Source organism: Maylandia zebra, linkage group LG18 (assembly GCF_041146795.1).
Source record: "Maylandia zebra isolate NMK-2024a linkage group LG18, Mzebra_GT3a, whole genome shotgun sequence".
Classification (NCBI taxonomy): domain Eukaryota; kingdom Metazoa; phylum Chordata; class Actinopteri; order Cichliformes; family Cichlidae; genus Maylandia; species Maylandia zebra.
This window is the reverse complement of record NC_135184.1, coordinates 4,526,314-4,542,622: the sequence shown is the minus strand read 5'-3', so window position 1 is coordinate 4,542,622 and position 16,309 is coordinate 4,526,314. Positions and strand designations below refer to the sequence as shown.

Sequence of the window (16,309 nt, the reverse complement as noted above, 5' to 3'; positions counted from 1 at the left end):
AGAAAATGAAAACAAGTGTCAGTCAGCTGGTTCATGTCCAGCAGGTGGGGAGGAATCAGTGAGTTTGTTACTCCAGTTACTTACTGAGAGGTAAAGTTAAAGAAAACGAGTTTCCTTCATCGCACTAAACCTGCCCACTAAACATGACCCTGAATGAACCCATATGTAAAGGACTGTAGGTTTTAAGCAGGCTCACGTAATGGCAACACAATAGATGAGGAAAGTGGGGGAACTCTGACGACATCTAGTGGACATCTTGAAGATGACGGGTCTGAACAGAGAGCAATGCAGGTCTGTGGAGAAGATTGCAGCACACTGTGAAATATGAACTATGAATAATATCTACATCTGTAATGATGTAATCAAAATAGGCTCCATGTAGTTTAAGTTCTGTTACTGTACTTATGAAGCAAACTGCACACACAGAGTTGGCAAACATTGAGTTTACTTGCATTTAGGCAAAATGATATAAACACTTATCATGAGCCAATATAGCACATTTAACTGCTTTTATTTAGCAGGGATTACACAATACACAAAATTAGTCACAAACATTTTTAATCAAATCTTGCAACATGTTGCTAAGAAGAACCAGGACAACCAGGTCAAAGCCATGCTGAAGTATAACCTTCATTAACATAAATCACAAAGAAAACATATTTAAATAAAAATTGTATACTTGTCTTGAACTTTTTTAAATCTTTAGTCCTGTGTATTAAAACTTATTTATTGGCTGATAAAAAGGAATCACATCATGGTTGTTACAAGGAACAAGTGATGAAAAACTCATTTTCATGTTTGTTTTCTTCTATACTGAAGAAGAAATACAAGTTTCTGTGGTAAATATTAAAAGAGCATCCATGTTCAATAAATATTTGTGTCACCTTTAAAGACCAATAAAAAAAATATCAAGCTTAGAGAAACATAAAGTCAGGGCTGGAACAAACAACATAGAGTGCCCTTCACTGCTGTGGACAGGAAATGTACCGTGACTTGGAGCATGAGGTCATTTTCTACCTCGGGTGCTGCAGTGATTTGGTTTGTCACTCAGGTGGATCCTTAGATGAAAATTCAGTCCTGATTTCCAACTGAATCTTTCCCCACAGGAGCTACAAATATATGGTTTCTCACCTGTGTGGATCCTTCTGTGACTTTTCATAGTCGACAAGTCTCTAAACTCTTTCCTACAGACGTTGCAAGAATACGCTTTCTCACCGGTGTGGATTCTCAAATGAGTTTCTAGTCCTGATTTCTTACCAAATCTTTTCCCACATGTGCTACAGAAATACGGCTTCTCGCCTGTGTGGATTCTCACGTGACTTTCAAATCCGGATTTCTTATTAAATCTTTTCCCACAGGTGATGCAAAAATATGGCTTCTCGCCTGTGTGGATCCTTACGTGAGTTTCCAATCCTGATTTCCAAATGAATCTTTTCCCACAGGTGCTACAAGAATGTGGCTTCTCACTTGTGTGAACTCTCATGTGTCTCGTCAGGTTGGATTTACACTGAAAAGTTTTTCCACAAGTGTCACAGCTTACAGATTTTTTACTTGTATCAGTTTCACTCCGAGACTTATCTGTTCGGTTTTTGTGACGTCTCCTTTTCTTCAGCTCCGCATTTCTAGTTGATCCCGAGTCCACATGCTGGTTTTCTTCCTGTTCCTCAAGCTCTGGTTCAGGAAAGTTAAGAGCAAGGAGCTGGTCATCGTTTGGTTCTGATTCACTGAGGTCACTTTCCTCAAAACTAGAAGTCACCATAAAACTATTGATCTCCTGCTTCAGTACAATCTCCTCCAGCTCCTGACTGGTGCAGAGTTCCTCCTGTTCCTCTTTAATCTGTGGAGGATCTGGGTCCTCCTGGTCCAGACTTGAGTTCCTCTCCTGCTGATTGGCGACAAACTCCTCCTCCTTACAGGCAGTTTGCTGGTGGAGGTCTAAACGAACAATAAAAAAAATGTAATTATAGAAAAACACTTCTGAGAAGATAAAGTTTTAGTTAAAGTCTGTAATGAGGGCATGTTGCTCACATTTGCAGGTGAAATTAAAAGTGTGTAAAAATGAAGTTATTTGTGCACTCTGATGCAAATGAGAACTTGAGTTCTGACATTTTTCAGCAACATTAAGAGTAAAAAAAACCTTTCAAACAAAAAAGAACTCACTTATTACTGACTGACTGATGATCTATTTTGGAGTTGATCTCGAAACTGATCTACATCTTGATATTTTTCAAAATAATCTTCACTATTGGGGGTGGCTGTAGCTCAGGCGGTAGAGCAGATCATCTACTGATCGGTTCGATTCCCGGCTTCACCTAGTCTGCATTTCAAATATCCTTGGGCAAGATACTAACTCCAAGTTGCCTCAAGTTGCTCTTTGATCTGTGGAATGTGTGTCTGAATGTTGGTAGAAAGCACTAAGAAAAATGTGCTTGTGCGAATGGGAGTGAGTGGGTGAATGCACAAGTTTTGTAAAGCGCTTTGAGTGCTCAAGATTGAGTAGAAAAGCGCTATATAAGAACCAGTCCATTTAAAACTCCCTGTCATGTTTTCACGAATACACATTAAATAGATCTGACTGATACAAACTGTAGGTTTAATATTAATGTTAACACTTCAGAAAAGCGATTACAGTTTTACCGCTGGTCTGTAAATCTTTCTCAGGTTTCCAGATGTTATGCAGCTGTCTGAGCCGCTCTTCCCCGCTCCAGACGACGATGCCTTCATCCTCGTGTTTCACTACAAGCTGTTCTCCCTCTTGACTGATGCAGAGTTCCTCCTGTTCCTCTTTGATCTGTGGGGGATCTGTGTCCTCCTGGTCCAGATTGAAGTTCCTCTCCTGCTTCCAGACCTGCTGGCCAGCCAGATCTTCCTCCTCCTTACACTTCATGTTGATGTGGGACTTGAGGAACAAAGTAAAAAGAAAAAGATTAGACAGGTAAAGGTGCAGCCTCAGTCAGCAGGGCTGTACACTGTGAGCATGTTGCTCACATATGTGAGAGAGGTTTGTACAAATGTTTCAGAAGCACCATGTGACTCCCTCTCTTTGTTGGAAAGTCTTATTAATTCACTTTATAACTATTACTTTGAAGATAAATTTCTACCATCACAAAAATATTATGACCTCTTTAAAAACAAACAACGGCAACTACATGACTTAAATTCCATGTTTAGATGAAGGTAATGGTCAATGCCTTTTGACAGGGGAAAAACCTCCACACAGAAGAATCTTACTTGGCTGAATCATAAATTATTCACCATGATTAAAACTGCAGATGAGCAATAATCTGCATTTTATTTTAGCCAAAGAGGAATGTTTCTGTTTGTCTGTGATCTGACTTTTTCTGCTGGGTCCAAATTTCATTTTATCCTGTGTAAGTTTGTTTCTCTTCCTGTTAACTAGCAAAGTCAAAATCACCTTGATTCATTTAACTTTAATTCAATTATAAATGTAATCATTTTATTGAACAATTAATTTCATTTCAATGAAAAACAATTACTTAAAAGAAAGAGATTAAGTTGGAGAGAGACATGTGGCCATCTTTTAGTGAGTTAGACCCTGATTAAGGGGTATTTTTAAAAGTAAAGCCCATCTCTCAAAGTCCCTGCCGGCCTGCCTCCACCTCGGGAAGTCTGTGGGTGCAGACGGAGGTGAGGAGCACCACAGGCGGCAGAGAACTGTCTGTAGCCCCGGAGTGAGGCGTCGTGAACCGAAGCAGACAGCGAACTGTGGCACAGTGCAGAAAACCGAAGCTTTCCCTCCCTGTTTGGTTTTGATGTGTCTCATGAAAGTCTATTGTTAAAAGTTGACCTTTAAAAAAAACGGACGCACTTGTTTGATTAGCTGCTCTCTGATTTTAGCCTGTTAGCTTACAGACTGAGCTCAGATCGTTCCTGTGTTAGTTCATTGAGAACATCACAGTTTTACATACCTGCTGCGTGACTTCATCTCGGGTCTCCGGCTGATATACAGCAGTCTGAGCCAGTGGCGGATCTCATCATCCTGGACGACTGTTTTTAATGTTTTTAACCACGGAGATTTCTTCTGCATCATCAGTCTCTCATTGTTAAACTCTCCCAGAAACTGAAGACAGTTGTGCCATTTCCGCGCTTCTTCTTCTTCTATTGAGTAGACGGCAGACTACACATGTCCAAGGGTAATACTGTCCTCCTCAGGCCATTGGCATCAAGTCAAAGCCTTAAAGTCTGGTACTTTGCGCATGGTCATTTTTTACGAACAGCAGAATCACAAGACAAAGCGTGCCAATGTTTATACTTTTCACTGTGACTGCCAAATAGATGAAAAAGTAGATGTTAAAAAACAACTTATAGTTTTGTCATTGGGCTGGTAGAAAGCTATGAGTTTCTGTCCCTTTGTCTGACCTTAGAGACTTATTTTAAAAGGAAACATTACAATCCTTTAAAGCAAGTATTTTCACCTCTGTTCCCCCCTCTGTACTTAGCTTTTTTGTTGTCATGTCAGTAATTGTCCAGTTGATGGCTCCCTTGGATCACAAGCCTGTCTCATGAGTCCAAGTGAATATATTCTTAATAAACAGCTTTGAAGAATTTGTGACCAACTTTGTTTAATTCGGAACATCATCATCATGAGTCAAACTCACTCTTGGATCTACAAAATATTTAACAAAAACAAACATCACTGAATCATAAGGTATTTGCTCCAACTCTTAGTCCAGAAACACATGAGTGAACTAGATCAGCTGCTCCTCCAGTTCAGCTGTGGATTTATATCATTATTTATATTTGTAAAGTGGATATGCAGTTTTTCAGTACTAATATAAGCATTTTATATCATTGCTTTATTGACAGATGTTTGGTGTTCAAGGTCAGGCATCAGTTTGAAAAAAACAAACAAACACACTGAGTTGAACTTGAACTTCCTATTGACAAAAACTAAAATTGGTGCAAAAATAACCAGAAACATATAAGAAGCATCCTGGAGGTGCTGCAGACAAGATAGGACCAATAACATGTCAACAGGAAATCCTTTTTACTAATTTGTTTATTTCTTTTTAGATTTTTACTCTCCATTTTAAGCCATGATGTTTGCTGATACTGTGTTCCTACTGTTTGTTCTCATTAATAGTTCTGTTTTTAACATTCTGTGCTGAAGCTGGAGGAAATGTTTCTACAGTGTCAGATGATACAGCTCCAAACTAAATAAGTGACTAACTAACGATGCTTTAATACACTTTACTATAAATTATGATATAGTGCACTTTCTTAAAATTTCTTATTGCTCTGTAATTAATTGTTTTCTTTATAAATGTACAAATGAGAATAAAATCTGTGTGATAAAGGAAGGTCTGTAGACTTCTCTGTTAAGATCAGTGAAGAGAAACAACAACATACAAATACCTAAGAAAAATATTCAGTAAACATTTAGAAGATAGAGAAGTTTATGTTGTCATGTGGAGAAATTTTTCAAATAAAAATATCCATAAGCATTGATAGTCTCCATGGCTGAACAGACACAGGAAAGAGCTCCACCTATAAAACGTAAAAACATCAAGACAACATGTTGAAGATGTCGAGGTACTGCCCATAATGTTTGGCTGACATCTGATTTATGTGCAGCACATAAATACCACAATAATGATGGAGAGAAACTAAAAGGGAACTAAAATACAGATTTAAACTTACAACAATATGAAAGACTTCAGTCTATTTCACTTTAATCAACTCAGCAGTGACTCCATAATAAAGACTCAGTCCAGCATAGAGCGGCTGAGTGAATGTGGTCTGGACTCTGTGGAGGAGAGTCATGGTTTCAGAGACGCTGTAGAAGGACAAAATACCTGCTCTGTGATCCAGGTACACTCCTACTCTGGAGGAACGAGGACCTGAGACACGAGTTTCAATGTTGTTGTACCGAAATGTAAAACTGTTGTTGATACAATCTAATGACCAAGATTTGTCATTACATCCAAATCCACATTCATCATCTCCTTTTCTGCTGATATTCTTGTATGCGACTGCTACATAAACTCCTTCCCCTCTCCACTCCACCTCCCAGTAACAACGTCCAGTCAGACTCTCTCTACTCAGGACCTGCCACCATACAGTGAATCTGTCTGGATGATCAGAATAAGACTGTTGTTGTTCCATAAATGTTGCTTTTCTGTTCCCCTCTGATAATAACAGCTGTGTGTTTGCTGTGTTTGGATCCAGTGTGATTTCACATGAATATTTTAAGAATCCAGCTCTGGTCTTTGGCTCTGGTTGTGACAGTGAAACATCCACTTCAGTGACTGTCAGTGAGATGTTTGTCCGTTCCTCTCTCAGAATGTCCTGTAGTTTATCTCTGACCTCTGACACAGCTGCTGTCACATCCTCAAAGTAGCTCAGAGGACGGATATTGATGCTGGATGAGTCTGTAGACTCACTGAGTGCTGACAGTGAGGGGTAGTTGTGTAGAAACTGGATGTGATCCTCTGTGTGTGAGAGCTGCTTCAGCTCAGCATCTTTCCTCTTCAGCTCAGTGATCTCCTGCTCCAGCTTCTCCTGAAGCTCTTTGACTCGACTCACTTCAGTTTCCTGCTGGGATCTGATCTGCTGCTTCACATCAGAGCTTCTTTTCTGGATGAGATGGATCAGCTCAGTGAAGATCTTCTCACTGTGCTCCACTGTTTGATCAGCAGACTGATTGATGGCCTCCACCTCCTGTTGAAGCAGCTTCACATCTTTCTCTCTGTCCTGGATTCTCTGCTGGATGTTTTGTCCACTCACCTCCAGCTCTCTCTGCCTCTCAGTCCTTTCTGCTGCAGCTGAGACTGTGTCGTGGCCTTTATGTTCATCCACAGAGCAGAGATAACAGATACTCTGCTGATCAGTACGGCAGAACATCTTCATCACCTCATCATGACGAGAGCAGATCTTCTCCTGGAGCTTCTTGGAGGGCTCCACCAGCTTGTGTTTCTTGAATGAAACTGCAACAATATTATGAGTCTGAAGGTGTTTCTCACAGTAAGATGCCAGACAGACTAAACAGGACTTGAAGGCTTTCATTTTTCTTCCAGTGCAGACATCACAGGCCACATCTTCAGGTCCAGCATAGCAGTGATCAGCAGGAGCAGCTTGGAGTCCAGTCTTCTTCAGCTCCTCCACTAAAACTGCTAACATGGTGTTTTTCTCCAGGACAGGCCTCGCTGTGAAAGTCCTCCGGCACTGAGGGCAGCTGTAGATTTTCTTCTTTTCCTCTTCATCCCAGAAGCTTTCAATACAGTTCATGCAGTAGCTGTGTCCACAGGGAAGAGCCACCGGATTCTTCAGTAGATCCAAACAGATCGAACAAGAGAAGGTTTCTCGGTCCAGCTGAACACTTTTCTGCGCCATTTCACCCAACAGTGTCAGTGACTGTGTGAGTTTCACTTCCTCAGAACTGAAACTGCTCTGATCTAAACAACATAGGTTTCTGTAGCGAATGGGATCTGTCAGCTCTTATACGTCACCACATGTTGGTTGCACCCATCTTCAAACTGCAGATCAGAAGGGGAGGGAACAAGGGAACATGTGGACAGAGAGGAGGTGCTGAGTTAGAGAGCAGGAAGAGGGAGGGTTATCAGACACTAATTCAATCCTGGAACATGTGAGCCTGTGAGTTTTTCATTTAAAAATAGCACTGCTCAGCCTTTAAAGTTGTTAAATAACCTTAACATTTAAAAGACAATCTTTTTATGTAAATTAGTTTAAATTATCATTTTAGTCATTACAGGATATCAAATACTGCAGCTGAACTAAGAAATTGTTGTAGAAAAAAGCAATAAAAGGTCGTTCCCCCTCTGTCCCCTCCTGGTCACCTGTGCCTCAATTTTATGAGATGAGATGGATCAGCTCAGTGAAGATCTTCTCACTGTGCTCACTGTTTTATCAGCAGACTGATTTTATTCCACAACCTAGACATCCACATTACTCACACTCTCATAACACATACATATAGGGCCTTGGGATCGGCCATGTTATACGGTGTCCAGAGGACAGTCTTTGTATTCAACCTCACCTCTGGCGCTGGTGCCTATGGAGCGCCAGGACTGCCATAATGAATTAATTAAATACACCATTAAATAATGAATTAAATGTGGCAATAATTAATTAAAATTGGAATTAATTAATTAAATAAATAGTTATGACACATGTAATTAATTAATTATTGACACGTTTAATTAATTATTTATGTATTTCACATTTTAATTAATTATTCCATCCATCCATCCATCCGCTTCCGCTTATCCTTTTCAGGGTCGCGGGGGGCGCTGGAGCCTATCCCAGCTGTCATAGGGCGAGAGGCGGGGTACACCCTGGACAGGTCGCCAGTCTGTCGCAGGGCCAACACACATTTAATTAATTAATTATTGACACATTTAATTATTTAATGATATATTTATTTATTTCATTTTGGCAGTCCTGGCGCCTGGCTCTCATCTTGAAATAATTTTATCTGTCAGCCTCACCCATCAAACTCAGGGGGCGGGGTTAACGCTGATCAAGTCAAAACCATTGCTTAGGCCTGGTGGCCATTGTTTCTAGCACACAACAACCGGCATGTGGAAGCTAACAGAACTGAACTTTGAAAAACCCTGTTTGTGTGTCACCAAATACCGTTTTAATATTTTTTTAGCCGAGAATGTAGTGGTTTAATCTTCATGTGTCTGGTCGGTTTGTCAAGATACAGCCTCTTTGCAAAAGTGCTTCGATGATTTCGGAGACGTCTGCCCAGTCTCACGGCAAAGCGTGGGATAGACCCGCTCGCCTCGCAAGCAATCCCACCGACAAAGCGCAGGCCCCGGTACACAGCTGTAGTAACCCCCGCTGACTTCTTTTACTGAGGTTATATTTATCGGTGTTTTATTTCCTGATGTTCTTATGTGTCCTACGTGTTTCAGTCGCCAATTCTGAATTATAACTAACATTAAAAACATGTTTAAGGAGGAGAGAGAGCAAATAAATCTGTTTAACATCTGATCTTTGGGTTTTTGTTCAGTAATCAGCGTGACCTGTGTATAAACGCATAAAAGAGATAACGTTGGTGTTTCTGTCATGTAGTAACTGCTGGCTTTAACTGTACAAAGGTTGTTCGACACTATGAAACACATACAGACTTCATGATGTTCGGCTAATATTTTTATTGTGAATATTAATCATGAGGGTAAACGGCCCTGTACACCACGGAGCGAGGTCAGCATATCCACGATATGCAGAGTTTCCCAGCTGACTAACTGCCAACTATTCCAGAGACGTGAAAATATACAGCATAAAGAAAAGTGTAAGAGACCCAGCAGCAGATTAGAATAACAGTTATACATTTAATAAATCACCAAATGAATCCAAGAAACGAGCAAACCTGTTCCGACAATTTGAGTTTGTGTTCCCTCAGCTGCAGACTCGCTGCTGTTTAAATGTTTGAAAAGGAAGATTAGATATAAACAAACGTCAAACGTAGACTCATTCTGCCTTCACATTTGATATGAGGCCACACAGTAAAAAACTGTCAATTTTACACTTAGAGAGTTGATTTTAACTCTGTTTCAGATAACATTTGGTCCCACTCAAAATTAGGGTAAAATTTACTCTATGGCCAGTGTTAACTTTTTAGTGTTAATTCTACTCAGTTTAGTGTCAAAATTAACAACAAAATGTGTAAAAATATTTAACACTGAGGGTTATTCACACTGTTTAGAGTAATATGATTTCACTTTATAGAGTTATTTTTAGTCCAAGTTCACTCTAATGTGTAATAATATTTCATTTTCATTATTTTTTCATATTTATCATATGATGCTATATTTCTAAATGGCTGTGATCTATCCTATATTATGAAAATAACTACAAACATACAGGTTACAGTAACAGCATTTATTAGCATAACAAACTCTTACAAATGACAGTAAGTAATGACAGTTGTCATTCACTCCATACGACAATTGTATGTCAAAAGGCCTGGGATAATGCAGGCTGTCAACATGAAAGACAACTAAATCTTGCTTTGTCCTGGTCAACTCATAAGCATGGAAATGTTCTTGAAAGGCTACTGTACATAATGGCAAAATGAGAAGTACCAGTTTCTCATGTATTATCAGAACTGACTCAATCTGGTAAAACACAGGCATTTCAGACACTACTTTGCCACAAATAACCAAATGCGGGCGGTAAACAATACCATTCTGTTTAGCCCAGTTCACTTTCATAACTTGAACTCTATTGGGCAGTTGCATTGCTATTGCAATTCCAGAACCTCCTTTTACCATATCTAAAGACACCATTTTTCCTGGACCAATGTCTAACCGACTAAAGGTTGTTGAAGATTGCCAAATGTATGCCATATAATTCTGGTGTTTTTTTGGCCAGCGTTTTGGTGATATTTTTGAATGATTTGAGCAGTTTCTTGAAAAAATTGTGCTTACCTTCATAGCGCATGCACCAACTATGAAGTACAGGCCCTATTTTTTGGATGCAGCGAGGATAATGGATAAGAAAATGGTGCTTTGGTAAAAGTTTTTTCTGGGGATACAACATCTTGAACAGTTTGTGGTGTTCCACAATCAAATGTTTTAAATATACACACATACCTTGAGATAACATAGGAGAAAATACAATGTTAACTATCTGTAGTAATAAAAGTAGTAGGCCCCGATGTTGGTCAGTAGAGGTTACCAAATCTCCAAACATGAGGGGAACATTCCTCAGTAAGCACCATGTCTGAATAGCATTCAGTCCCAGATCATTAGACTCTCCACCTAAATTCACAGCTACTGGCCTATTGTTTTTCTCCATGAATCCATAATCAAAACTTTGTATTCTCAAATTCACTTCTCCCAATGTAAGATGTTGTTCTTTTAAATACAAAAACAATAACTTCAGTTTGTACTGGGCCACTCCTTCCAAAACATCATGCATCACATCAACTGAGAAGTTCTCAGTTGTGTGAAAATATGTCAGTGAATTCAATAAGCATGAACTCTTTACACCAAAAACATAAGGAAGCAATGGATTATTAGACATTTCCTGACAGTGAGCAGTGTGGTTGTCTTTGGTGCGCAACACTATTTTGGGGGAAATCTTCAGAGAATTCTGTTTGAAAGTCATCTTTATCAGCTAAACAAAACCTGCAACAGTACCTTGCACTGAAAGACTCCACCAGACCAAACAAGCTATGTAAGCCTAAATTATCACCAGTGACCTGTACCACACTACCACGAACATAACCACCGAATAGTGGAATCTCAATACCATCGCTCTCTAACACTTTAATGTCTCGAACAATAGGAACAAGAATTTCACTAAAACCATAACGTTTCAGATCTTGTGCATGAAATAAGGCACAAAGGTGTATGTTGGCCAAAAAAGAATTCCATTTGGGAGAGAAGTTTCTTAAGGTAAAATATACTGCACCCAACTTGTGAATACCTCGCTTGGAACCAAGAGGATTTGCAACCTCAAAGTCATCATAGAACATTTGGATCTGAACTGTGTGCTTTTCTGTTGAAAAAAAGAGGGCGTGTCTTCAATAGAGATCCATCACAAATATCTCTGCGTCTTGAATCACAAGTGTCTGATTTTTTCAACATTTCTCCAACATGCTGACTCTTAAATATTGATTCCAATGTTGATAAAACTGGAACATACATGAATTTATCTTGAACAACTGCCTGATCATATGTTCCAGTCTTTTTATTTCGCCTTGTGTCAAATCTTGAGCCAATTACACATTCAACTGGTTCTACAGTTTCCCACTTGTCTGATAAATATTTTGACCTCTTGTACTCAGAATTAAGAACTGAGAAAGGATTCTCTAACTCATCAAAACATGCTTCAACTTTCTTGCACATTTCTGTTTCTCTTTCATTACTAAATACATGCTTAATGACTGTTTCTTTAGCATGTTGTTGGATATCTTGAACAATCTCTTCCATGGAATTCACTACAGAATTCACTACACTTTGGCCTACACCTGCTGCCTTTAGATCAGAAATAACAGCTGCACAACTATTTACAAGGTCTGCTGAAGATAATTCCGACTCAGCCTCTAAATCAGGGGTGTCAAACTCAAATACACAGTGGGCCAAAATTCAAAACTGGAACAAAGTCGCGGGCTAACATTAATATTTATTGAAAAAAAAAATCTTCCTCTAGATATAAGAATGAATCTTTTTTTATGGACTCAAACAAGTTTTGCTGAAAACCTGAATATGGAACAAGCAAAGCTTAATACTAAACAATATATATATTAGCTGTATAATACCAGTAGGCCAGCTCTAATAGTAATTTGGTATGGCTTCGCGGGCCAAATGTAATCAGGCTGCGGGCCAAATCTGGCCCGCGGGCCAGAGTTTGACACCTATGCTCTAAATGTTCAGGCACCACATCAACATTAGCAGTAGTACTTGTGTCCGTAACACTTTGAACTGGTGAAAAATCTAGTTCTGCAGAATCAAATGAACTGCTTACGTGGCATTTGTTCAGGTGCTTTCTAAAGCCAGAAAAACTACTAAAAGAACGTGAGCATCCCACTTGGCCACATTTGAGATATAGTGTCCTCCCAGTACAGAGACCATGAATTACCTTAAGGTGTTTTACAAGGCTGTTTGGTCTACCATGATCACTTTTGCAAAGAAAGCACTTCATTATTTTGATCTCAATGGATACTAACGCACCATTCTTGCTCGCAACTCTGGGAGTTTCCTTTGTTTCCCCAACATCAATGTTGTAAATGGTTGTTTGCAGAAAAGTGAAAAAGTTGGTCAGGGATGAACTGTATGACGTATCAAAGACATAATGGGCCTTAAAGAGTTCATCAAGGGCTCCTACTGAACCTGTCGCTTTACATGGAAGTGCATGCTTGTCAATCACAATGAAGAAGGTGTGGATGCTGCTTCTTGTGGGTCCCTGAGCAAGAAGGTAGGGCTGACTGCTTCGGGTGATGTTGTCTAGATGCTGCTGTACACTGGTTCCAGCCTACAACAACACATTAAACAGCAGTATTTAGTGACTATCCCATTAGATTAGATCACCTTACTGTACATTACAATGGCGGTGATGGAATATATATTTTAAATAACATACCTTTAGGAATTTGATGAGGTTATCGACAGCTTGAGATGCAGACATCTTTCCTGGTCTCTTTCACCCTTGTGCAGATGGCGGTAGCAGATGTAGCAGCAGCAAGATAGCAGACATGTCACTGTCCCAGCCTACAGACGAATAAACAAAGAATTACTCCAAAAATACATTCGATAGACAGAATTGCCTCTATAACCAACAATGGCAAATAAAAACAGTCAGTCATACCATTCTCAACTTCAGTAGCTGACTCAGCATTGCACATCAACTCCAAGAGCTCCGAGGTGGGTACAAGTCCATGACTTTCCTTTACAATCTTTGATTTGAGATCGATGGGCCACCTCTCCAAGAATTTGTTGGCAGTGACCTCATCAAACAGGAGTCTGAAATCTTGTTCTATCTATAATGCAAAAATAGAAGATAAGAGGTGTAATGAGTGAAATTGCAAGCTGCATGGAATATTTCAGTGATTCAACAAATGAAGATGTCTTACCAGTCCTGGTGTGTCCAGAAACCGCGGGAAGACTATGAAGACATCTGCTGCATTCTTATCATCGCTGACCATTGAATGCCGATAAATGAAGGTAGCTTTCATCTTTTCACGGATAGTGTCTTCATCAGCAGAGTGTCTCAAAAGAGCAATAGCTGCTTTTACATCCTCATCTGATAACACTGTCTCAGTGGTGAGTGGTCTGGATCGACCACGGCCTGGCCCGCCAACTTAAGAAAAAACAATTTGATTGACTCCTGCCTACAAATTAGATCAGAATCATTTAAATCACAAGTGAACTTACTTTTAGGAGATTTGGAAAGTGAGACACTTCTTTCCTCTGCAGCTTTTCTTTGAATTGTCTTCAACCGCCACGCAAGGTATCCTGAACCGCTCTCTGGATCATAGTAATGTTCTTATGTAATTAAATACAAGCAGAATGTTATCAACATTTCTGAGGGCAACTATGTGTTTAATGTTGCAAAGTCCCCTTTACTTACATATCCATGTTGTGAATATGGGTCTTCCAGATATGGAAACAGAGCAACAATCCCCTGCGCATACATCACTCTTACACTTTTAGGGGGAGATGTCCTAATGTATAAATTCAGTGATGACCGTCACTCAATTGGCATTGAACATCACAATTAAAAATAATACAATACTAAAAATGTTTCTTTATAGACTACATTTATGATTCTTACCCATGTGCTTCTGTCATCTCAGCAGCAAGTATGTTTATCATCTGTCTTCTAGTTGCATCTGTCAGAGATTTGGTTTTTGCATACTCTTGTATGATGTGTTCACCACCAGGCTTTGTTGTTAGGATTTTTTCAATCAACTTAAATAGACATAAAATATGAAGTCAGAAATTTTTTAAACCTTGAGAAAAACTGGAAAACGATTACATAAAAACACTTCACATCAAACATGCAAATTAGACTAACAATGTTCACTACCCACAGCTTTTGCCTCATAGTTTATATGGCATGGCCTTTTAGGTTGTCTTCCTTCAGTGGTTGCTGCTTCTTCAGGAGGTTCACACATTGTGAAGTTTAGAATGATTGTATCATCCGATGGAGAAGATGATGATGACAGAGATACACCTGTGCATTAAGGAACATGACCAAAGCAGAAGCATTAAATTTAACTGTTAATGCTTCAATCTCAACCTTTAAATTTCATATAAACATATACGTATGTGAGTGATTACCAAGTTCTTCATTGCTCAGCATGACTCGGAAGGTTACAGGTGACCCCTTCACTATTTCTTCAAACACCTCTGCGTCTACTTCTGTGTCAGACTGGTCAAACACCTTCATATCTAGCTGTCTGCCTTCTGGTATGTTAAATTTTAGGCACACTGAAGTAAGGTAAGAGAAAAGAAATGTTACAGAAATTGTTAAAAAAAAAAAAAGGCCATGCATTTTCTTATCAAATGGTAGAGTAAGGCTATGTCTTCACAAAATATTGATGAGATGAAGCTTAAGAATATAGGTAATTCTCATTCATTGTTGAAGTAGAAACAATTATCAACTTAGGTAGTTGACTTAGAATATAATTAAGCTTGTTTATTGACCAGGTAAACGTTGTTATCTTGTTTTATCCTGATATTCTAACCTTCTTTCATGAAAGCATCAAATGTCAGGGCCCTATTTCAGGAAGCCGGTTTAGAAAACTCAGAGTGAAAAACGATACTCAGGGTTGAGTAACCCCGAACTGTCCAACTCGGAATATTCGGTTTCAGAAAGGCTGATAACAATCAGTTCAATCAACGCGGAGTTGCTTTAACCCCAAGTCAAGCGCGCGCACGAGGATACATAAAGCCCTGATTAGTGGAGCACAGATTAAGCGAGTCACCATGGAGACGGAGGGAAAGAAGGCGCGGTCAATGTATTTTACAGCGCTTGAGGCCGAAATTCTGATGGCAGCATATGCCGATAACATGCAAATTTTGCGGAAAAAAAGTAACACAGCCTCAGCTGCAAAACAAAGGGAGCATGCATGGCAAAACATAGCCGACAGAGTCAATGCGTGAGTGTTACTTTAAACATTGATCTAGGGATTTCCACCCATTTAACACGTTATTTTATTTTATTTTTTATTTTATACATTTTATTTTGTGACGTGATGTGAGCGCAGGTGCAACCCAACAGGCCCCAAACGTTCCTGGCAGCAAGTAAAAATGAAATATAAAAATATAGTCCAAACAGGTAAGGTGTAATTGTATTATGAGCCATAGTGCTTGGTCTGTTTGTCCCATGTAAATCAATTGCAGTTAGAGGCTACATTAATTTTCCTTCTGTAAGCACTTATTGAAATTATCTGAGCACATTACAAGTACATATTTGCTTACTCTGTATGCTCAAATGTGACCCGTTATAGCCAACAGAAAAAAAGCAGAGGCCTGAAAAACAGGTGGGGGTCCTCCACCACCACCACTCACAGAGGCTGAGCAGTTGGCCCTCAGCCAAAACAGTGGGCGCCCTGTGGCTGAAGGCATCTCTGCGGGGACATCCTCTGAGTCAATAACCCCGCAAGACACAAGTGCCTACATAAGAGGTAAATTCAAAATAATACATGATGTGCATACATCCTTTCTTCACAGTCACCTTTGCAGTGCTACTCATTCATTTGATAAACTCTTTACCATAATGAATTATTTTGTAGTGAAGTTATTTTCCTACTGATTTTGCCTTCCCTCAGTCTTAGTTGTCTTTGAGAGCATAATGACAATGAAGTGTA

At 39.4% G+C, this 16,309-nt stretch overlaps 3 protein-coding genes across 5 annotated transcripts; all 3 read right to left on the bottom strand.

The window, feature by feature from the left end:
- Nucleotides 1-428: 428 nt before the first annotated feature.
- Nucleotides 429-4,435, bottom strand: LOC112433282 (uncharacterized). 2 transcript variants are annotated; one of them, XM_076877134.1, is made up of 4 exons: nt 3,930-4,435; nt 2,638-2,899; nt 1,359-1,935; nt 429-1,274 (listed from the first exon to the last, which is right to left on the bottom strand). In XM_076877134.1, the coding sequence occupies exons 2-4, from the start codon at nt 2,885-2,887 to the stop codon at nt 1,007-1,009; spliced, it is 1,095 nt and encodes a 364-aa protein (XP_076733249.1). In that variant the 5' UTR covers nt 2,888-2,899; nt 3,930-4,435; the 3' UTR covers nt 429-1,006. The 2 variants fall into 2 exon arrangements, with proteins under 2 accessions (XP_076733249.1, XP_024657305.2); XM_024801537.2 differs by having other exon boundaries at nt 429-1,935.
- A 131-nt stretch (nt 4,436-4,566) lies between these two features.
- LOC112432555 (tripartite motif-containing protein 16-like) lies at nt 4,567-7,974 on the bottom strand. The gene has a single exon (XM_024801075.2). The coding sequence runs from the start codon at nt 7,351-7,353 to the stop codon at nt 5,683-5,685; it is 1,671 nt and encodes a 556-aa protein (XP_024656843.2). The 5' UTR covers nt 7,354-7,974; the 3' UTR covers nt 4,567-5,682.
- Nucleotides 7,975-9,851: 1,877 nt separating this feature from the next.
- On the bottom strand, nt 9,852-16,260 carry LOC112431838 (uncharacterized). 2 transcript variants are annotated; one of them, XR_013094351.1, is made up of 9 exons: nt 14,778-16,260; nt 14,528-14,670; nt 14,269-14,405; nt 14,065-14,158; nt 13,869-13,961; nt 13,568-13,794; nt 13,303-13,474; nt 13,078-13,205; nt 9,852-12,969 (listed from the first exon to the last, which is right to left on the bottom strand). XR_013094351.1 is itself a non-coding variant. In XM_076877144.1 (9 exons), exons 6-8 carry the CDS (start codon nt 13,667-13,669, stop codon nt 13,138-13,140), a joined length of 342 nt encoding a protein of 113 aa, XP_076733259.1. In that variant the 5' UTR covers nt 13,670-13,794; nt 13,869-13,979; nt 14,065-14,158; nt 14,269-14,405; nt 14,528-14,670; nt 14,778-16,260; the 3' UTR covers nt 9,852-12,969; nt 13,078-13,137. The 2 variants fall into 2 exon arrangements, 1 of the variants encoding a protein (XP_076733259.1); XM_076877144.1 differs by having other exon boundaries at nt 13,869-13,979.
- Nucleotides 16,261-16,309: the final 49 nt, after the last annotated feature.

Bases quoted from the DNA above. Each gene is read 5' to 3' on its own strand.
- LOC112433282 (XM_024801537.2), bottom strand. From the start codon at position 2,887: ATGAAGTGTAAGGAGGAGGAAGATCTGGCTGGCCAGCAGGTCTGGAAG. The intron at 1,936-2,637 runs GTAAAACTGTAA...TTGTTCGTTTAG, and splicing joins GAAAGATTTACAGACCAGCG to ACCTCCACCAGCAAACTGCC.
- LOC112432555 (XM_024801075.2), bottom strand. From the start codon at position 7,353: ATGGCGCAGAAAAGTGTTCAGCTGGACCGAGAAACCTTCTCTTGTTCG.
- LOC112431838 (XM_076877144.1), bottom strand. From the start codon at position 13,669: ATGAAAGCTACCTTCATTTATCGGCATTCAATGGTCAGCGATGATAAG. The intron at 13,475-13,567 runs GTAAGACATCTT...TTTGCATTATAG, and splicing joins TTCTGGACACACCAGGACTG to ATAGAACAAGATTTCAGACT. The intron at 13,206-13,302 runs GTATGACTGACT...ATTCGTCTGTAG, and splicing joins AGCTACTGAAGTTGAGAATG to GCTGGGACAGTGACATGTCT.